The sequence below is a fragment of the Marmota marmota genome, unplaced genomic scaffold (assembly GCF_001458135.2).
Source record: "Marmota marmota marmota unplaced genomic scaffold, marMar, whole genome shotgun sequence".
In the NCBI taxonomy this organism is placed as follows: Eukaryota; Metazoa; Chordata; class Mammalia; order Rodentia; family Sciuridae; genus Marmota; species Marmota marmota.
The window spans coordinates 21,962,358-21,984,716 of record NW_026000026.1 but is presented as its reverse complement, the minus strand read 5'-3'; the positions used below and the strand labels follow the sequence as shown (position 1 = coordinate 21,984,716).

Below are 22,359 nucleotides of genomic sequence, written 5' to 3'. Positions count from 1 at the left end.
GAGGAGCCGAGGGGAGGCCCCTCGCCCAGCCGCCCGAGATGGGGACCCCCAGGCCCAGGTAGGCACGTGGGGGCGGGGGGCTCAGATGGCATTGAGGTCGGGGTGCGCTCCATCTAGGCCCAGCCTCCAGTCCCGGGAATCCGGGTGCGCCCCAGAACTGAGTTTGCTGGCTGTTGGTCCCCTGGCCGGTGTGGGGGTGGTCCTTGTTGTTTCTCCCGCCCTGCACCCGTCCCAAGACCCCCGAGGAGGTGGACTGACTGGAGGATGAGCGCTTGCTGGGTGCTGGGCTCCGGTGGTGGGCCCACTCTCTTCGGGAAGGCCACTCTTGCTGCCTCCTCTGGAGGCCCAGGGTTCTCTGGATTTCTCCTCCAGGCTTCCGATGCTGCAGTTCTGCTATCTTGGCTGGAGGTTGGATGCTGGGGAGCTCTCGCCCTCATCCTCACCCTCAGCCTTTGGTTATAGAACCTTCCACACTCTGCACTCGCTTCCCATCTCACCTCCTCTCCAAGTCCCCCAGAGCTGGGGGCATGAACCTTTGCCCTAGGACTTTTGTGACTCTGGCTTGGCTCTGCCCTGGTCATCATCTGTCCCCACTGATTACAGGGAGAGGACTTGTGTCTGGTGCCAGTTGTGCCTGGCACCTACCTTCACACTTGGGGAGGTCTGGGATCCCCAAGAGGCTGGGGTCTTGGGGACTGGCAGGTGTGTGTGGGGGTGACTATAGCCACCAGAGTATTTATTGGATGCTGTGGCCATGAACTGGCACAGCTATATGGGCCAAAGTGGTCCATGGGGACTTCGAAGGACCGGACAAGGACTAGGAAGGAGTTCTGGGATGCTGGCCTCTCTCCACTCCCAGCCATGATTTTTGCTTTAGCCCAGAGCTCTGAAAAGCATTGGTGGGGGAGAAAGCACCACCACGTGTTCCCACCGTCACTCCTGGATCCACATGTCACCTCCTCTGCACCCCAAGGTGGGTGGGTAAGAGGGCTAGAATTAGGATTTCTCCAGGACTGTGTGGGGTCCAACTGCGCCATATCTCCTCTTCCCCCCAGCATTTAGGAGTCTTCCAGAATCAGCAGCAGTTGGGCCAGGTAGAGAACCGAGGACCAAGACGGTGCCCTTAGAAGCTCCTGTCCCAGGCAAGGGTGTGGAGCATGGAGGCGCTGTGTGCCTGCGGCCCACCGGTGCCTCCAGATGGAGCCTGCGGCAGAGGCAGCCTGTGCCAGCCTCCTTTCTGAGCCTTTGTGGCCCAACCAGGCTCTGCCAGCCCCAAGCAGGGATAGAGCTGGCTTCTGCTGACTCTGCTGGTCCAGAAACCTGTGTACGATATTTGTGGGGTCTGGTGCATGATCACTGGGATCTCAGGGGCACCTCAAGGCAGTCCTGGAGGGTATCAGTGTTGGGGGCATTGTTCCTGTTAAAATTTTGTGGCAGTTCCCTGGGCTCCGCTCTGTGAGCTTCTTGAAGTGTTCCTTCCATAGAACTCCAATGAGAATAAGGCTGGGTCCTAAAATCCTCACTTCGTAAATATTGAAAGGTGGATGGAGGCCTAAGGAGGAAGATTGACTTGTTCAAGGTCACATAGCAGCTGAGTGGGAGAGCCAGCACTAATGTATCCAGGACTTCTGCCTCTGGTCTGGGGTTCTGACAGCCTGCTTCCCTGCTGCTGTGGCTGTCCCCCACACAGACTCTGCCAGGGACTGGACATTATAGCCTAGAGCCTGAGGCTGCCCATTAGAAGTGGCTTTATGCTGCCCTACCAGCTGTCTCCTCACAAGGTGAGCAAGAGAGGACAGAGCTGCCTCCTAGATAATGGACCAGGGCTGAGAGAAAGGGCAGCCAGTGGCCCTGGACCCTCTTAGACTACACAGAAACTAGAAGATGCCCTGTGCCCAGAGATGTTCTAGACCTGAGCCTCCAGAGGGCAGCGGAGAGGGTACATTGACTAGACAGGCTGAGACAGGAAGTACCTCTAATAGGCTCCATCTCTGTGAGCCCCTTTCTGGGTTTCTTTGCCCCAGTTGTTCAAAGGGGATGATAATCTCTACCTGGAGTGATATCAGTGATTATGCAATCAGAGCGATGGCATACATTGGACGCTTACTGTATGTCATGCGCTGCAATACATGCTTTGCATCCTCTCACAGCAACCCCATCAGATTGCTGCTATTTTTATCAACTTTTTACAGATGAGAAACTGAGGCTCAGAGAGGTCATGTTACCTGCCTGAGGTTTCACAGCTGGAAAGTGCAGCTGTCTGAGTCCAGAGCTTCTCTAATATGACATTATACCCCGGGGCAGTGGTCTGGAAGTACCAGCTTGGTGTCCAGCAGGGCTGGGTCATTGACTGGTGGCTCAGGGCAGGTCTAGGTGGAGAGGTCTGTGTGCTGGGTCTGGTGAAGTAAGGGTGGTTCTATGGCCTGAACACTACTGAAGTCCTGGGGGATAGAGATAGAATAGAGATACTGGCTGGGAACCCTCAGAGAGGAGCCGGCATTGGCCTGTGTTGTGGCCAGAATCCCCTTCGAGTGGGGGTACTTCAGACTGTCTGCTTCCATTGCCTCCCAGGGTAGATAGATTGGCTACTTGCCCCCTACCACATTTAGTAGGGTTTCAACCAGCAGAAATCACCTGGGTAGGAATTTGGGGGCATCAGCCAGAACTGTGAAGAGGAGGTCCTGTTGTCAGGGACCTCCTGGGTGGATGGGTGGGGGTGGGAGCAGGCTGGCACTGCTTCCTTGTGGGCAGGAGGCTGTAGATAGAATAGTGACAGCTGGAGTTTATTGAGCACTTACTATGTGTAAGTGCTGGGCTTACACCTACAAGTCATATAGTCTTCACAAAACTTGTGAGGCAGCTATTCTTCTCATTTTATGGATTGAAGAATTGAGGCTTATGGAGGGAAAGACAAGCTCAAGATTGCACAGCTAGGTGGTGGGGGAGGCAGCATGGGTCAGAGCCACGTTCCTGATGACCTGCACCTTCTCAGAGGTCATACTTGGTTGTGTTCACTTTGAAACAATCACCCACTTAAATGCATTCCACTCCTCCGAGGCCTAGCTGGGAGACCTGGACATGACAGGGCAAAGATAAAGAACAAACTATTGTACCTGCTCAACATGGATTCCTGTTTTGGTGCTCAAGAAAGCCTTCAGGAAAATGGGGCCGTGGAGCTGTGAACTGATGGCTTAGTAGGATTTGGTAACCGTAGGGAAAGGATGCCCACTGACCCAGGTCAGAGGGGAAAAGAATCAAGATGCCTTTGAAGAAGAGTGGGTGGTGTGTGTGTGTTGGGGGGGACAGGTAGTTTAGGGGAGAGGCAGGGAAAGCAGGGAGGTGACTCAGAAGGTCAGCTTGTGTTTGGGTCTTCAATGAGGTTCTGGTCACAGCCCTCTGTATACTAGCAGTGTGGCCTTGGGCCTCAGTTTCCTCATCTGTGAAATATGGATGAACACACCTATCTCATAGGGACTATGTTGTGGCTGTTACATAAAGCCCCTCGTACAGTGCTGTCACATCGCAGGAACTCAATAAGCATTACTCCTCTCCCCTGCCGTCTCTCTTAAATGTCAGGCTGAGGTGTTTTGGCTTGATGTGAGCCTGGAGCCTCTGAGGACCTTTGTAGGGTTTTGGTCTGCAGAGGAGCATGACAGAACTGTGGTTTGGGAAGGACCTTTAGGCAGTTGTATGACCCATAATGAGGGGGTGAATTGTGACCTTGCAGAGAAGCCTCATCTTAGGGACATGGAAGGCTCAGGAGGGAGGAAGGTTAAAACTTGCACAAGATGTTCCTTGGCTAGCTTGCCAGGATGTGGGAGGAGCAGGTTGGAGTGGGGAAGACCCCGGGTCAGGAATTCAGTTTGAAGCTTGCAGAGTGTGAGAAGACGGTCTGGTCTCCCTTCAGTCTTTGGGAAGATCAGGCGGCTCCTTCTTTGAGCATCTGGGTTTTTTTCCTTTTGAATTATTTCCTTTGGATAAATCCCCATCAGAGCTTCTCCATAATAGCAGCAAATTGGGACTAAATGTCCAACAATAGGAAGATGATTGAGAACGTTTTGGAACATTCACTGGATAAAATAATATGCAGTGGCGAACAGCCGCAGAAATCCTTCTCGCAGAATATGCAGCCGTATCCTGGCAGAGCTCTTCTGCATCCTTTGTTCATTTCATGCTTTTATGACTGCCTGGTGACAGAGGCAGGGGTGGGGGGTTAGACACTGTGCATGAAGAGTTGAGGCTAACCTCTAATCTCGAGGTCAGGGTTCCATTTTTATTCATGGTCCTCACACTTGATGATCAGCAGATTCTTGTCCAGTGAATGAGTGAACCAAGAAGAGGGGAAGTGACTTGTTCAAGATCATACAAGTTATATAAGAACCCAGTACCTGCACATTCTTGCCATATTCTTCTTACTACTTGGTACAGATGTTTCTCCATTTACAGTGGAGTTGCATTCCAATAAACCTATCCTAATTTGGACACATCCTAAATTGAAAATGCATTGAATATGCCTAGCCTACTGGGCAACACAGTGGACTGTTGAGTATGGGCTATCCATCCTCGTGATCAAGTGGCTGACTCGGAGCTACAGCTCGCTGCTGCTGCCCAGCATCCCAAGAGAGTATCCTATGGCGTATTGCTAGCCCAGGAAAATATCAAAGTTCAAAATTCTAAGTGTGGTTTCTACAGAAGGCATCTTGCTTTTGCATCATTATAAAGCAAAAAAAGAAAATCACAAATTGAATGTCATCAGTTAGGGACCATTTGTGTGAGTGAGGGGAGTAGGATGCAGAGGTCCCAGTGAGGACTTGGGATTCGCACAGACCAGCACTTAAGTCTTATTTCTGTCCATACCAGTTGTGAGGCCTTGGCAAAACAGTTCTCCAAGCCTCAGTCTCTCCTTCTGTGATGTTGATAGTCCATGTACTGCTTTTGGAGTTGTGAAGACTTCATGCATTAGGCACGTAAAACTCTTGACATGGTACATAGCACCATGGTACATGGTACATGGTATATGGTACAAAGCACCACAACCTTAGCTGTCATGGAAATGATGTCATAATGTGAAAATATTTCTGGTACAATTAATGTTAAGTGGGAAAAACCCATAAAATTGTGAGCATTCAGGGCTGGGGTTGTGGCTCAGGGATAGAGCGCTCGCCTAGCACGTACAAGGCCCTGGGTTTGATCTTCAGCACCACATAAAAATAAGTAAATAAAATAAAGGTATTGTGTCCAACTACACTAAAAAATTATAAAAAAAATTGTGAGCATTCAGATTACAGTGGTATAAAACTAGGTCTGACCATAGATGCAGACTGGAAGAAGTTATGTTATGGCAAGTATCATGGAATAAATAAGACTGACCCAAACAAATATTTCTTTAATGTTATACTTATTTTTTCTTTAGTTTTAATTACAAAATAAATCCTGATAATTTGGAAATATATTCTCCCCTGAGCTACACCAAAATCCTGCTCTCCAGAAGTATCAATGATAGTATGCATCTTTCCAGGATAGTGTCTATATTTACATAAACATGGAAACAAGAATGGATCATGAATTGCATTACTTTTTATAACTTGAATGTTTAATCCATGTATTGGTAACCTTTCTGTCAATAAATTTGTATTTTCATGTCATGAAAGTCTATCTCAAAAATTCTCATGACTGGGGATGTGACTCAGTGGTAGACTGCTTTTCTAGCATGTGCAGGTACGTGGGTTCCATCCATAGTACTGCCCTCCCCCAAAACCCAACAATAGTTGTGTAATGCTGTGTGTGGGGGGGGTATTAGGGATTGAACCCTGATGCCTGCTAAGGCAAGTGTTATACCACTGAACTACATCCCTAGCCTTTTAAAATTTATTTTATAGGTTCTTGCTAAGTTGCCTAGGCTGGCCTTCAACTTGTGATCCCCCTGCCTCATCCTACTGAATAACTGGGACTATAGGCATGCACCACCAAGCCCAGGTGTAATTATTATTATTTTTTGTACTGGGGACTTAATATAGGGATGTTTATCAATGAGTCACATCCATAGCCCTTTTTATTTTGAGACAGGATCTCACTAAGTTGCTTAGGTCTTGCTAAGTTGCTGAGGCTGGCCTCAAATTTGTGATCCTTCTGCCTTAGCCTCCTGAGTCTCCGAGATTACAGGCATGCACCACTGCACTGGCTGTAATTAATTTTTAATGGATAAATCCTAGATAATTGGGCCAACCTTCTGTTGATGGAAATTTAAACTTGCTTCCAATTTTATTCTGTTCTAACTAACACTGACAATGAACTCTCACAGTGTTTAAACAATTAATGAAAATCAAGTGAGAGAAGAAGTTTGAAACCATGAGTCTATGAGAGTTGCCCTTGAAGGGTTGCTGCTTCTCCTCCCTTCTTTTCCCTCCTCTCCTGTCTTCCCGGTGGAAGATGGCCTGCTTGGAAGAGACTGTGTGTCTCTGTTACCCTCAAAGGGTGTGGATATTCCTTCTTTCGGACCCCTTCTTTCCCTTACCCAGTATAGAGCTCACCCGTGAAAATTTCAAATTCTCTTAAGATATTGTAAGCTGCTGGGGTCTTGCTGCTGCTCAATCTCCAAGTGTCCTTGGGCAGATTCTTTGTGTTCCCTGGACCCCAATTTGTCCATCTGTATGGTAGTGATGCCTTACTGATCAGAACCATTGCTACCACCTGCTGAGTATCTGCTATACGTCAAATACTTTGCCAAGAGAGCTTCATGTACATTATCTTGTTTCATTCTCACTAAATGCCTTTGAGATGCAGGGGTTATTATTCTCATTTTCCCTGATCACATTGGCTCTCAGAGAGGTTATGTACCTGTCCAATGTCACCAAGCCTGTGGAGTCAGGATTCCAGCTCTGCCTCCAAAGCGGTTGATTGGTGAGGTCTAAGCAAAATGGGGATTATAAAAGATCCTTTAAATTGTAAAGCACCCTGCATGTGGGAGGGATTGATACTGCTGTTAGGATTTCTACATCCAGAGCAACGGTAGCTTTGGTTACATGGTTTATAGCAAGTTGGAGGTCGTGGGATGTAGCAGGACTGGGGGGGAAGAGCGCTGGGCTCTGGGCCAGTAGACCTGGATCCTAGTCCTGGCTGTACTCAAACTGAGTGGCTTTGTGACCTTGACCAGCTGAGTTGACCTGGGGAATAAGCCCCTCTGCCCTGAGTGGCCCAGGAACAGCACGGATGAGTTAAAGCCCGGAAGGGAGTATTCACGTAGCGTCTTAGCTTTGCCTGGCTCTCTGGGGATGCCTTGTCAGAGGGAGGTCTGGGCTGCCTCCTGTGCGTCATCAGCATGGTCCAAGCAGGAGGCACTTCTTCTTTCTGATGTCGTTACTCTGCAGATCTGGGCTGTCACGTGGTCCCCGGCCCACAACTGCACCTCAGTCTGTGGCTGTGCCGAGCATGTGAAACTTTTGGGCAAGAAGCCAGTGCTGACGGTAGCAGCCTCTTCATATCACTTGGTTTTATTTAATGCAGTGCCCATGGGTACTGCAGGCCTTGAGAAACTGTCACCTCTCTAGTGCCATGTCCAGCTAGACCTGAGCACCCACTGGTAAGCGGACTGTGGTTCAGCTCACTTTTAGATCCTTGGGGCCTGGCTGGGAGGGGCACAGCCAGCACCCTCCAGTCATTTCATTCACATTCATCCAGAGAGGGTGACTTGAGGAAGCGCATGTTCCATACAGGGGGAGCCCCTGTGGGAAGGGATCATCATTAGCGTTTGGGAGAGGAGAATAAGCCCCATAGTGCACTGTCTGTTTTTTCTTTTCATTCTTCTTTCTATTCTCTGGCTTCTAAAGTAATACATAATAGTAGAAAATTGGCAAATACAGAGAAGAAGAAAAACAATCCTGCATTTCCTCCTCCCAGGGAATGCAATAGTTAATGTTAGTCTCTGGACTTAAAAATAAAGATGAGAGGATCTAATGTCTCTGTAGCACCAGCTAGAGGGTTTGGTGACATGATCCAACTCCGTTTTCACAGTGAAATTGTCAGGTATGCAAAGTTATCCTCATGATTTTACAGATGAAGAAACTGAGGCACAGGGAGGTTCAGGGACCTGCCAAAGGTCTTCCTTCATCATCTTTATCTTCCCTTTGTCATCCTAAGTCTTTAGACCGTGCAGCCTCTTCCCAGGCTCCCCTCCCCGATTCATACCCACTTCGTGCCAGGTGGTGTATCAGCAGACTCTGGCAGAGAACAGAATTCTCCTCAGATGCTTCAGCTGAGGAGATGTTAATGCAGGTGTGAGCAGGGTTGAGAGAACCCTCGGGGGTATTGAAGCACCCACAAACTAGCAATGACAGAATCCGTCTTCCACTCTCAGCCTGAATGAGTAGAGAGAGGGAACAATGCTATCTGTACTCCATGATGGCTGGAGCAGGGCAAGGAGCTGTCACAGTGGGGCTTGGGGACGGGGAGGGGGAGTTGGGGAAGGTATACTCAACACATTTCTTCTTCTGCCCTTTGCCCTCCTGCCAGCACCTTCTGTTGGTCAAACTCAAACAGAAGCAGCAGGAAAGAGTCTCAAGGGACAGTTCAATGGGTCAGCCTCTACTTCTTTAAGCAGGACATGGATCTGGGGGTGCAAATGGAGGTACCAGCCTAGGACGAGTTGTTGCAGGGGGATGAAAGAGATGTGCCCCCTGGCCTCCCAAAAAAGAAAGCAGAGTTGTCTTGGTAACTGTACTTACTGAAAACATCAAAACAAAAGAGTTTTTTCTGCCTGGCATTCTCTTGGTTCTTGGTGCCTCCTGCTCTCTGCCCACTCCCCCCACTCCTGTTTCTCCCTACTTCCTTCTTTCTGTTCTCTCTCCCCTTCGCTACCTCTATTCTCATCTGGTTCAGAATTCCTAATAACATCTGGGCAGAAGTCTTTGGAGTCTTCCATGTCAAAGATTTAGAAGAGACAGCCTTTCTGTATAGGGAGTGACTTCTCATGGCCGTGGACCCACGCGGCTGTGTGACCTCATGTCGTTCTGCTCTATGTGTGTGTGCATAGACATGCTTCTCAGATACCCATCATAAGCATCTGTATCATTCTCTCCTCTGTATTTGGTGGGACTTTAACCACAGCTCTCAATCCTTCCATTCTCTGTAATACCTTTAGCACCATGGCATTACTCTGTGGAGGACCAGAGTTCTTATTTCTGTTTGACAGATGAGGAAACTAAACTGATAGTGAGAAAGAGGTGATCAAGTAGGAAGTGGCAGCATGGAAACAGGAAGCAGTCATACAGATTCCCAATGCAGCTCTTCCCAGTGTGTTTGCTTTTCAATCCTTAGCTAGCTTCTTCCCCGGGAGAAATTAGTATGAGTTGAGCCACTGAAACTGCTGAAATGCCATCTAGTGGGAAGGACTTGGGAGTCAGAGAGACCTGGCATGGCCCTATGACCTTGGGTAAATCATTTTGTCTCTTTGAGCCTGTGTGTTCTCATCAGTAAAATAAAGAGGATAATGTTAGGGATTTGGATGGAAAAATTGGGTGCTTAAAGGTCTGAGAAATCTTCAGGAGAGGCTGGCTGGCTGGGAGCCATGAAGTTTTCCCAAGGTGAATGCAGTCCTGGTGAATGCATCCCAGAATTCTGGCACTGTCATTTATTAGCCATGTGATCTTGGGCAGCTTGCTTAACTTCAGTTCCTCCTTTTGAAAATTGGAGATAATAAGAGTACCTATTATAGGTTTTTATGAAGATTAAATAAGTTAGTTGATGTACTTAGATCAATGCCTGGCAAATAGCAAACTGTATAAATGTTAACTCTGTAGACTATTAATTTAGTTGTTGTGTTTTGTTTTAAGACAAGGTCTCACTATGTTGTGCAGGCTGGCCTTGAACTCCTGGGCTCAAGTGGCCCTTTTGCCTCAGCCTCCGGAGTAGCTGGGACTAGAGGTGCACATTGCCAGGCCCAGCTAAATGTTGACTTTGTTGTTGTTATTTGTGAAGAACTGCGTTAAGCCTTGGAGAGAATGGCAAATGAGACAGAGATCTTTCTGGAGCTTATATTCTAAAGGAAGAATAGAAATGAGTAAGTAAATTTTTCAATAAGTATAAGTTCAGTTTATGGTGATTCCTATGAAAACAGACAAGCAAACCCAACATGCTTACTTATAATGGAGACAGAGTTTCTGTCTGAGGTAATTAAATTTTTTGGAAATAGATAGTGATGATTGTGGTACAACATTGTGAATATAATTAATGCCCCTGAAAAGTGTTGTACTTTGAAATGATTAAAAATGGTAAAAAGGCAAAACCAAATAAACAGTTTAGCATGCTATAACCTAAAAGATAGGGAGAGGGATCCATTTGAGACAGGATGGTCAAGGGGCACACATAGATTTGCAACTTGAAGGCGAGAACTGTCACACCAAGAGTGCAGATGAGCTCACTATCCATCCAGAGGGATCATTAAGGACAAAGCCTCAATGCAGAGGCAAGCCTGGCACAGTTGAAGAACAAACAGAACGCCAGTATGGCAAGCTCCCAGCGGTTGTGGCGGGGTTGGGAGGCCCTAGGGGACTGGCAAATTGGACCTGGTGATGGAAAGAGAGACAGGGCCATATGCAGAGGCCTGCGGCTTGCTATTGTGTTTTATTTTGATGCAAAGCCATCGGAGGGTTTGTTGGTCATTGTTGTTGTTTTGTGGTACTGGGGATTGAACTCAGGGTGCTGTACCACATCCTCAGCCCTTTTGATTTTTTATTTTGAGACAAGGTCTCCCTGTGTTGCTGAGGTTAACCTCAAACTTGTGATCCTTCTGCCTCAGCCTCCAAAGTAGCTGGGATTACAGGTGTACACCTGGCCGGCCATTGGAGGTTTTAAGGAGGACGTCCACCTGGAGTTTTGAAAGAAATCCTTGTGGATGCTCTCTGAAGAGTAAACCCTTGATGTGGCCACAGGAGCAGGCTGGGACAGCCATCCTGGTGTGAGCCAGTAGTGGTTTGGACCTGAGCAGTAGCTAGGAATGAGGGTGGGCGATGGAGAAAAAGACCAAATCTGAATTACTGGGCTCAGAGATGCTGACTCATGTTAACCCTGATCAGAGGCTAACCAGATGCCCTTGATTCATTTAAAAAAAATATTTATTTTTTAGTTGTAGGTGGGCACAATATCTTTATTTCATTTTAATGTGGTGCTGAGGATCAAACCCAGTGCCTCACACGTGCTAGTCAAGCACTCTACCACTGAGCCCCAGCCCCAGCCCCTGTCGATGCATTTTTAAGAAGAGGTACAACTGCTGGGCCAAGTGGGTATTGCCTCAGCAGGGCTGGGACACCCTCTCCCTGCAGGCCACCCAGATGGAGATCCACAGTGTGATAAGGCTTCTTGGTGCCCTGGAAGGTGAACCAGAGGAGCCAGATGGTGGCTGCAATGTTGCAGAGTCTCAGCTGCTGGCCAGACCAGCACCCCTGACAATGCTGGGCCCCTCTCCCCAGACAGGACTGGCGCGGGCGCCGTCAGCATTCACTTTTCTGGCTGACCTTTCCTTTTTCTAATCCCATGCATTCAGCCTTTCATACATTGGTGTCATCAGTCTGGCCCTGCTGGCCTCTGACTCCGAGTACATCTCTTGCTGCATCCATTTCTGCCTTCAGTTTGCAGGCCAGTGCTCACTGAGGCTTCCATTACTCATTTAATTCTGTTTTCCTCTGTTTTACTGAGTGCACACTATGCTAAGTGCTCTCTGTGTTATTTTCCTGAATCTCTATCCCTACCCTAAGAAGGAGGGAGGAGGATCTCTGTTTTATAGACAACAGAACTGTGACTTAGAGAAGTGAAGTCACTTGCCCAAGTTCACAGAGTGAGTGAGTATTGGAACTTGGCTTTGGTGTCTCCCTGTGCCTGACTCCAAAGTCTGTGCTTTTAACCACCGAGCAGCAGGGCCCCCTGCCCTGCTGTGCTGTGTGGGATCTGTGAATGCCTGTGAAGTCTCTGGCCTGGCTCTGGCCCACAGAGGTGCTCAGTGGTGGGAGTTCCATCCTCCTCCAGCAGTCAGAGTGACATTCTTCACTCTTCTAAGCTTGCTCTCACCACCCCAGCTCCTTCACTTCTCCCAGAGTCCAGCCTGTCCCTTCTGCCAGGACGTCTGGAGCTCCCCTTTACAGGGTTCTCAAGGTATCAGAATGCCAAGGTCTCTTCTGTTTCCTGCATAGCCCCCTTGGCCCATCTCTAGGCCTTTGCCCAAATGGTGACTCAGCTCAAAAGCCCTCTCTGCCATCTTCTGTCTAAACACTCCTAACGCCACTTCTAGCCCCTATCCTAGATGTCATCTTTGGAAACTGCAGGCCACATTTTTAATCATCAGGTCCAGACTCTTCTGAGAGGCTGATACATACACTAGCAAATCTAAGTCACAACATGCCATCTCCTGAGACAGTGTCATCCTCTTGTTGCAGCAAGCTCCATGGGAACCAGCACGTGCTTCCCCCAAGGGTCCCCTCTGGGTCCTGGCCTGGCCTGCCACCTAGCAGTTTCCATCAGTCTGTGCTGACCTGGGCCTGGGCAGATCTGTGCTCATGTGGCCAGCTGTGTCAGAAGCCAAGGCCAGGTCCTTGGCCCCTTCTTTGTGGCCTAGTGAGAGAACCATGTTGCTATCCTTGGATTAGGCAAATAGAGATTTCATCATAGGTTTTAGATAAGATACTGCATTTTTCTTTTTTAATTCCTAAATTAAAACCGAATTTTAATGGACTTTCTTTATCTCCTTCTAATCCTGTGATACCAAGCCATGTATATCAGAAAAAAAAAATTTAACCTTTAATTTTTAAAACAATTATCTCAGGAGCCCTGCAGGCATGGTGATGCCTGCCTGTGGTTCCAGCTACTCAGAAGGCTGAGGCAGGAGGATCATTTAAGCCTAGGAGATCAAAGCTAGCTTGGCCAACATAGTGAGAACCCCATCTGAAAAAATAAATTAATCAATAAATAATTCAAGGAATCTCCAACTATAGTAGAAAAATCAAGAGCTACATTTAAATTGAAAGAAGCAAAAAATAGCAATCTGTATCCAGAAATAACCATGGGTAATACGTTTTTACATTTTCTATGTAGATGTTTCTTGACATAGCACAATATTATAGCCTGAAAAACCCAGTGTAAGTTGAAAATATCATAAATAAAAAATGCATTCAAGGCCTGGGGATATAGCTCAATGGTAGAGCACTTGCCTAGCATGTGTGAGGCCCTGGGTTCAACTCTCAGCACCACATATGAATAAATAAAATAAAGGTCCATCAACAACTAAAAAAATTTTTCACCTACTGAATAGCTTAGCTGAACGAAACTTCAGTGTACTCAGAACACTTACATTAACTAACCTATAGTTGGGCACGATCTTCCAACACAAAGCCTATTATATAATGAAGTGTTACAAATCTCCTGTCATTTTTTTAAAGAGAGAGAGAGAGAGAGAGAGAGAGAGAGAATTTTTTAATATTTATTTTTCAGTTTTCGGTGGACACAACATCTTCATTTTACTTTTTATGTGGTGCTGAGGATCGAACCCAGCGCCCGGCGCATGCCAGGTGAGCATGTTACCGCTTGAATCTCATCCCTAGCCCCAAATCTCCTGTCATTTATTGTATACTATACTGAAAGTAAGAAGCAAAATGGTTGTCTGGGTATGTTTTCACATTGTCATAACTTCAAAAACATGTAAGTTGGGGCTGGGGTTGTGGCTCAGTGGTAGAGTGCTCGCCTAGCATGCTCGAGGCACTGGGTTCGATTCTCAGCACCACATAAATGTAAAATAAAGATATTGTGTCCACCTAAAAAACTTAAAAATAGATAAATCTTTAAAAAAAACATGTAAGTCGAACCATCGTAAATTGGGGACCATCTGGATCTGTGTGTGTATTTTAATTAAAATAGGACTCATCTGTATAAACTGTCATGTCCTGTGCTTCGTCATTCAAACGTTGTCCAGGATTTTCTGTATCCTTTTTTTCTTCCACTTGCTGAGAGGATTTGGGATCATCTATCCCCTGCCCCTGGCCGTGGGGCATCTTGCTGTTCAATTGGGCCTGAGTGCTTTTTCCTTCTAGGTGTGTCTGATGGGGTTTGCTCGAGGCAGCCAGGTACAGAGGAGAGAAAATGGACCTGGAGTTAGGATCTGGGAAGTCAGGCAGCTGGGTGGGGAGGAGGGTGGATGGAAGAAGAAGAGGAGCCATGTCTGAGGAGGTGACTGTCATTCAAGTTTCTCGCTCTCTGAGTCTCACCTGTAAAAGAAGAGGAATAGATTTAATTATCTCAAAAGACATCCAGCTCCTCTTATCAGTGGCACTGTCTGCAGCAGGCTCTGCTGGAGACACACAGGGAAGACGGGGTTATTTTTTTAACATTGCTTTCCTGGTTATTTCCAAGGACACTCAGACCTGGGAGAAAGTTCTGAGGATCTGAGGGCCTCCAGGCAGAGGCCACCAAGAGTGGGGGAGTGGATGCACCCCTGCACTGCCTGGCATGAGAGTCACATAGATTCTGCTTCTCACCGCAGAAAACAGGCACATTAATCTGTGGATTTTTTTTTAAGTGAAATTAAGTAAGCATTTATTTCGAGGGTTCTTGCCTATTGGTCTATATCAAGGGCAGGTCTAGGAAAGATCCTGAGCCTGGCAGACAGGTCTCAGGTTGACCTTTCCTAGGCTGCGAGCTCCCCTAGAGCAGTTTTTGTCACTTTGTGTCCTGGCCCAGAGTCAGCACTTAATGTCATGTGAGTGATGGAGAGCTTTTATGTAACTATGGCTTGAAGATGTACCCCTAGGGCCCAGTATAATGGCTGGAGGGAAAGCCTTTGTGGGTGGGAGTGCGGCAATGTGGCCAAGGCCCTCCCTTACTCCACCTCTTTCTTCTTCCCCTTGTTCTTCTTCTGGTACTGGGAATGAACCCGCGGTGTTCTACCATTGAGCTACATCCCAGGTGTTCTACCATTGAGCTACATCCCAAACCCTTTCTTTGTGTGTGTGTGTGTGTGTTTATATATATATATATATATATATTTTTTTTTAATTAAAATTGTAGATGGACACAATACTTTTATTTATTATTTTTTATGTGGTGTTGAGGATCAAACCCAGTGCCTCACACGTGCTAGGCAAGCACCGTACCTCTGTGTTACAACCCCAGTCCTTATTTATATTTTTCATTTTGAGACAGGGTCTTACAAAGTTGTTTAGGGCCTCACTAAATTGCCCAGGCTGGCCTCAAACTTGTGATCCTCCTGTTAAAGCCTGCTGAGTCGCTGAGATGACAGGCGTGCACCACCACCACCACCCCCAGCCCTCCTAATCTTTCTTCTTAACAGTAGCATCCATAACAACACACCGTCTTATTTGTGCTAGAAGCTCCAGCTCACAAAGCTTTCCGCTTGTGACCAGCTCTGTGTGGACCGAGGATGCCATGACCCCTCCAGAGCCCTGGGGTGCCCCTGTGGCTGAGTGGGGCTCTTAGGGTTCCTGACTTTCTGTCCAGTATTTTTACTTTGGGCCACACAAGTGCCCACAGGAATGCAGAGAGAGAAACCAAAGAATAAAAATAACGGGCTGGGGTAGGAGAGCCCTTGCCTAGTATGCATGAGGCCCTAGGTTCAATCCCAGCACTGCAAGAAAAATAAAGGAAGTTGGGGCAAGGACTCTGCATTGCCTAGAGTGGATTCAGTGTCTACTTGGCCATCAGAGGCCTACCCTGGTGGATGGGGTGGAGAGAGGGGCCTGATGGGTCTAGTCTGGATCTTTCTCATACACAGTAATCTGATGGATTTAGAGGAAGGGCCTGCGTTTAGTGGTGAGGGTTCCTGCTCATCTCTCTGTTCCCCTGGTTTTAGCTACAAGCCACCCCCCCACCCCTTTTGAGGATCCACTAATTGGGATCAGGTGTGGGTGCTTTTGCCCTTAAAATAACACTTGTAGGTTAATATGTGTCTATCCATCCATCCACCCATTTAAAAAGATACAAGTTAACTCCAAATGATATAAAGTGAAAAATCAAACTTTCTCGCTTATCTCACCCCATTCCCAAGATCTCTTTCACTTTTCCCTTAACCTCTGGTGAGTGTCCTTTCAGATCTTTTCCTAACTGTGTAAAACACAAACACATGGTGCTGAGGTTATTATTTAAATATGTAAATATGACTATGCTGTTCTCTCTGTCTCTCTCTCCAGTTGACTAATTTCAACAAAATAGTTGAACACTAGGTCCTTGATTCTCTCTAGAATTTCATTTAATGCTTCGAGGGGGAAAGAACGAATAGTTTGTCCCAGAAATAATACCTTAAGTCCCTCACTTTGTAGAGAGGTAAAGTGATTGCCACATTTGTGGCAGGCTTGGGCCAGAGCCTATTCCCCTGACTTTGACATGGGTAGGGTGGTGTATTTTTAACAGGTGCTTACCTACTGTTATCCCTGTGGGCCCATCCTGACAGCATCCCTGGGGGTGGGAATGAGATGTATGTGCAAGAATTATTGCAGCTTGGGGCATGAAGAGGCTTGTCCAGACTCAGTGCCCAAAGGGTCCGAAACTCAGGGTTCTCTTGGTTGAGTTCAGTGCATTCAGTGTTTTTGAGGGAATAGCAGGTGCCAGGTACTATTGGAGACAGCCTGGCCAGGGTCCTGCCTGGGGCTAGTCACCCTGTGCTCCTTGGTAGAATGGGGGCTCTCTAAAGAAACCCTCATTATCCCTAGAAAGGGCTCAGATTCTAGGTCTGGGCTGAAAGATCAGAGTCCTTGAGGATCTATGGGCACAGGTGGGAGGGGGGGCCTATGACCTCAGCTGCTGCTACTAAGTCCTCACTTCTCATGACTCCATCCTCCCTTTCCCCCATCCCTCCCTCCCTCCTTCTCTCGCTCTGTCCATTTGTCTCCATCTGTCTCTCTCTGCATGTGGTTCCTGCCCCCTCTGTTACACTATCACTGTCCCTTTCCCCTGTCACATGCTCTCCTTCATGCCAATGCAGGCGTGCTGGTCACCATGACAACAGAGACAGGCCCCGAATCTGAGGTGAAGAAGGCTCAGGAGGAGGCCCCACAACAGCCTGAGGCTGCTGCTGCTGTGACCACCCCTGTGACCCCCGCAGGCCACGGCCACCCAGAGGCCAACTCCAATGAGAAGCAACCGCCCCAGCAGGACGCTCGGCCTGCTGAACAGGTATGCACCTGAGGGCCTGAGGGCCTTCCTCCTGCCCAGCCAGTCCTGGGGGTTCCAGTTCTTAGGGACCCAGTGTTTCCTCATCAGGAAGGAAGGAGGAAACTAAGATTTATTTGTGACCCATTATGTGCTGAGCACTATGCTGGGAGCATCGCGATCCCATTTATATTTAATTCTCCGAACTTCAGAGGGTAGCTGCTCATTTCTCCATTTTACACTTGGAGAAACTGATGGAGTGGAATGAAGTGAGTTACCCAAAGTTACCTTGCCTTGAAGTGATAGAGGCGGAACTCAAACCTAGGCCTGACCTCCAAAAACTGTTCTTTCAACTTTATTTTCCCACCTTTGAGCCTTTTCATTCTAGCTTAGCAAGCCCAATGTGACCCCAAATTCATACCTCCTTACTTCACAACAGGCCCAAGGAGGGCAGGGACTGAACCAAGGTCATTGAGGGAGTCAGGGTTGGGCTCTGGCCCTTGCCTCCAGGTGATCCATCCACAGCTGCCAGCCTCATGCTAACCCTGTGACAGTCGAGAAGGAGGAGCCAGATGGTTGCCCCATAACTCGCACACTATTCCAGGGAGGCAGGAGAGCTCTAGTCATGGGCTTGATTTTGTGGGAGACTCCTGCCTGAAGATGCTGCCCTGTTAGCAGCAGCCTCCAGGGAAGACTCAGATGAAGAGCCCTCATTGCCCATGGAAACTTGAGTTCTCCTATACACACCAAGCCATGGCCCCTGGTTACCCTGAGGATCACAGAGGGCAGTGACTCTCATGGTGGAGTCTGTCCAGCCCCAGCTATCCCTGATTGCTTTTTGTTTGTGTGAAAGGCTATGGCTTCAAGTTTAATGACCAGACTCTTTCTTGGTTGGACCTACAGAGTCTAGACATGGAGGAAAAGGACTACAGCGAGGCCGATGGCCTATCAGAGAGGACCACGCCCAGCAAGGCCCAGAAATCACCCCAAAAGATTGCCAAGAAGTACAAGAGTGCCATCTGCCGAGTCACTCTGCTCGATGCCTCTGAGTATGAGTGTGAGGTGGAGGTAGGGGAGCACCCAGCACCATATGTCCTGTCCCTGGCTGGCCGGCCTCAGAGCCAGGGCAGGTTCCTATGTGTCCTTAGCCTGGCCAAACCAGAGGAGTCCTGAGCCAACTGCAGTGTCCGGGGAGATGACCTGGCCTGGCCCTTCTTTGTACAGATGGTGACAAGGCCCAGAAAGACCATTATGATTGCAAACAGAATTAGACATGGCACAGGGCTGGCACGAGGAAAAGGTGGCTATACCCTAGCAAGAATGTTACCATCTAAGGGCTGATCTGCATCACAGGGGCTTAGAAACTGGGCTATTCAATCTCACCTTAGCGGATACCTACATTTAAACTAGAATCCCCCTTTATTTTTTTTGGCAGGGGGTGCTAAGGAGGGATCTTCCTTTCTTTGTGAATACTCCTATCCAGGGCATCATCTCTAGTCTCCAGGACAAACTAGTTATCCGTGGTAAATGTGTCACCCAAGCACAGGGAAACAGCCCCTGGGAAGGATGCTCTCATCCATGTGGAAGGCCCTGTGACAGGTCCCTGCCTCACAGCAGCAGCATAACAGATGCCTCCTCTCCAACCCTCTGGCCCTACATTTAGTGTCTTCCGTCCAGTAAGGGCTCAGACTTGCCTCACTCTGAGCCCCTCCTTCCTTAGAGGTTTGCTTCTGCCTGGGCCCTGCACCCAGCCCTTCTCTACATGTGTGGAAGAGTTCAGATGGTGGCCCCAACACTGAGATCTATAGGAGCCCTTCTCCCCCATGCCCTGGTTTTACGGGATGTGACTTCTTCTTTTTCTTTACAATACCTTCATTTTTAAAATTTATTTTTATGTGGTGCTGAGGATTGAACTCAGTGCCCCACAAGTGCTAGGCAAGTGCTCTGTCACTGAGCTACAGCACCAGCCTCTGACTTACTTCTGAACTCTGGTAGGCCTGGGCCCCTCTTCTCCACAAGCTTTGGTTCTGTCTGTTTTTATGTGTATTTCTTTGGTAGGAGGGTTTCAAGGTGAAACACCTTCCCTGCTCCTGGGCAAAATAAAGGGCTCTCTCTTTCCCTTTCTTTCCTGGCCCATGGTTCCCAGCGACTGCTTCAGCTTGCCCCAGAAGTGCTTGGAGTGTTTGGCTCAACCAGCTCACTCTCTCAGATGGGCTCCTGTAGGCTCAGGAATTCTCCTGTCCAGGCCTGGTCCCTGAAGAGACCTCATTCTTTCTCTGGAGTTCCCTAACTGGGTGGCAACTGCCTCGTGTTCCTCCTGACCTGGATCTCTTGACTGGTGCTTGTCTTCACACCTGTGGGTTTGGCTTACTAGACTGGCTTTGGGCTTTGTTGTGCTAAATCCTCATGCTGTGTCTGTGGTTCAGAGTAGTCCCAGGCCTCCTTGCTTTGGAGTGGGGAGAGGTGAGTCCAACTGTGCTGCTTTCAGCGGAGGCTGGTTGAGGTCCCCTGAGCCTCTCTTCCACCTTACATGCCACCTGGGGAGGCCGTGGCCTTCCAGACTGGTCTCTCTTGATCTCACTTAGATTTAGTGAAAGTCACACTATGACTCTAAGTCTAGGCCTTCCCCTTCTTCCCCTGCCCCTGGCTCTCACTTTTTAGGGGATTCTTCTCTTCCTCTCCCACCCGAAGCTTAGGACTTTGGTGTTCCACTCCTTCTCTTGATTGATGTAAGGAAGGAGAAATCAGTCACTCCCCACACTTCCACTTCTACTTGCCCCAAGCAAGTCCACGATCTGGAGAAACCCCAGCAGGACTTGGAAGAAGGCTTGGCTGGGCTGAGCACTGTGCCCTGTACAGCTCAGCAGAGCCATGTGGCAGGAGTGTTGAGGTCCTGTCCAGACACTGGAAGCCTCTTGAGAACTTTCTGGGTGTCCAGGTGGAGCCAAAGGCAGCTCCCAGTCCCACCCTAAGGTGTTTTCTAACCTCACTGCCTCTCTGTTTTATCCTTTAGAAGCATGGCCGGGGCCAGGTGCTGTTTGACCTGGTCTGCGAGCACCTCAACCTCCTGGAGAAGGACTACTTTGGCCTGACCTTCTGCGACGCTGACAGCCAGAAGGTACCTGGCTGGGGGCCGGCGGCGAGGGTAGGCCTCTCCCCAAGGGTCTCTGTAGTCCTGGCCGTATCCCATGACTTCCATCAGACCTTCATTAGGCACCTTCCACTTGCATGTCCCCAAGGATCAGCCAGCCCTCTCCACCCTCTGTTCTGTCTCCACCCCATCCCCAGTCCTTTCTTGATGACTTGTAGTCACCCAATATGGGTATCTGGAGAGCCACAGCATGGCCATGTGAGTTGCTTAGATGAACTGAGGAGCCCTGCCAGTGTTTCTTCCTTCCCTTGTGGTTGCAATACCTGGTCACTGTGGCTGCCCCAGGGCGCTGGGTTCTAACTCTGGCAGGGAATCCAGACCTCAGTCCCCTCACCTTTCTGTCCCAAAGGAAAAGCTTCTTTTGCCAGGGAAGGGTGTTCCCCACTAGCAAGTTTTCCCAACTGGCAATTTCAGGACATTTCTCCCTTAACCCAGTCTGGCCCTCTCCTCCATCTTCCCTCCAAAGAACCCTGTTTTCTCTTTCAGAACTGGCTGGATCCCTCCAAGGAAATCAAGAAGCAGATCCGGAGTGAGTGGCTTGATGTGGCTGGAGATGCGGTAGAAGGGTGGGCTGGGTGAACTGCTCCCTCCGACTTTGCTCTGCATGGCAGGTCTAGGGGGAGACAGGGCAGGAATGATGTTGACATTGTTTCACAGATGATGAGACTGAGGTCCAGAGAAGAGAAATGACTGTGCAGTCAGGCAAGTTAGCAGAGGAATCATAAATGCATTTAGGACATTAGTTCTAGAAGGTACCTTGAGAGTTATTCAGGACAGGGGACAAACAGATGGCCTGGAAACAGTCACCCTCCTGCCCAGGGCTAGTGTAGATTTCAGTAACCAATGCCCCTTTCCTCAGAGGCTCAGAGAGGTGGTTACTTACATAAGGTCACAGAGCCAGGTGTTGGCTGAACCAGTTGAGCCCTGGCCTCCCAACCCCATCCTTCACTCTGTTCAAGGCCCTGTGAGGGCAGACAGCAGGCCTTCAACTTGTCCTTCCTGGCCTAGAGAGAAAGGCATGTTAGGAGGGCTGTGGCAGCTTTCAAATGGAAGAAGTGGGAGTTTGGCTGCCTCCGCAAGGGGCCTCAGTCTTTAAATGGATACAGAGCCTGGAGGCAGAGATGCCTCCATTAAGGGCCCCTCCCCCTGGCTGTGGTGCTCTCTCCTGGACTCCCTGGTCCCCTGGCTGGAAAGCTGTAGCAGAGCCTGTTGCCATGACAGCAGGCAGCTGGGCCCAGGGATGCCAGCTGACTCCGAGGGAGGGGGCTTGAGGAATTCTTCCTGTAGGTTCCTGTCAGTTGAAGACAAAGAGGCAGGCACACAGGCAGAACGCACTTCTCTGGGGCTGACAGGGTCCTAGGCCTGGGATCTAGATTGTCCTTTAGCAGCCCCAGCCCTGCTCAGAGGCCTATCTCTCATGCTTGAAGGAAATGAAACAAGTATAGGCAGCCAAGTGTAGAGTACAGTGTTTAGTGAAGACCAAGGGCTTGGGGAAGAGGCAGTCAGCTGACTTCAGTCCTTGGCCTCCCCCTCCACCCTCCAGAGCTTGCCCATAGCCTTCCAGCACTGCCCAGGCATGTAGCAATTGTTCCTTGTGGCACCTTAAACCATTGAGGAGTACGCTTGGCCCTTAGAAAGTGCCTCCTCCAGTGGATCCTCAGTCTCTGTCCCTCCTCCTCTACCTCCCAGCCGTTCATCCTACACCTGCCCTTTGGCCTCCTTTCTGTTGTTTGTAACAGCCCCTCAGCTTTCTGAAGGTGGCTTCATGAGCCCTTGTGTCCTGAGCTTCAGCATCAGGTGTAGCTCCTCCAGAGCCTCAGTGCTGTCACCTAGGATGCCTGCAGCAAGTCCTCTGGGCCCTTGCTTCTCCTTGGCATGTGAACTAATAATTCCTGTCTCATGTGGTGGTGGGGAGTGACAGTTAAATGACAAATGCATGCGTAGTGCCCAGCACAGGTTTGTCGCTCACTTTTTTCTTCTGGCTTCCCTGGGGCATTTGGGGCAGACACTGGGGCCAGAAGGCTTGGATTTGAATCCTGGCTCCAGGTAAGGCAACCGAGGCAGAGAAC

At 48.9% G+C, this 22,359-nt stretch overlaps 1 protein-coding gene across 35 annotated transcripts in view; it reads left to right on the top strand.

Moving 5' to 3' along the window:
- The window catches only part of Epb41l1 (erythrocyte membrane protein band 4.1 like 1), a 107,117-nt gene that overhangs the window by 38,507 nt on the left and 46,251 nt on the right, over window positions 1-22,359 (top strand). For 19 of the 35 annotated variants that reach the window (XM_048811012.1, XM_048811013.1, XM_048811009.1 and 16 more), the window contains 4 exons: window positions 16,973-17,163; window positions 18,043-18,207; window positions 20,153-20,284; window positions 20,777-20,819. In XM_048811012.1, the coding sequence (XP_048666969.1) occupies window positions 16,987-17,163; window positions 18,043-18,207; window positions 20,153-20,284; window positions 20,777-20,819 (517 nt within the window). In that variant the 5' untranslated portion in view covers window positions 16,973-16,986. Of the gene's footprint in view, window positions 1-6; window positions 59-16,972; window positions 17,164-18,042; window positions 18,208-20,152; window positions 20,285-20,776; window positions 20,820-22,359 lie in introns of those variants that run through there. The other 16 variants (XM_048811031.1, XM_048811006.1, XM_048811005.1 and 13 more) reach the window with 2 other exon arrangements.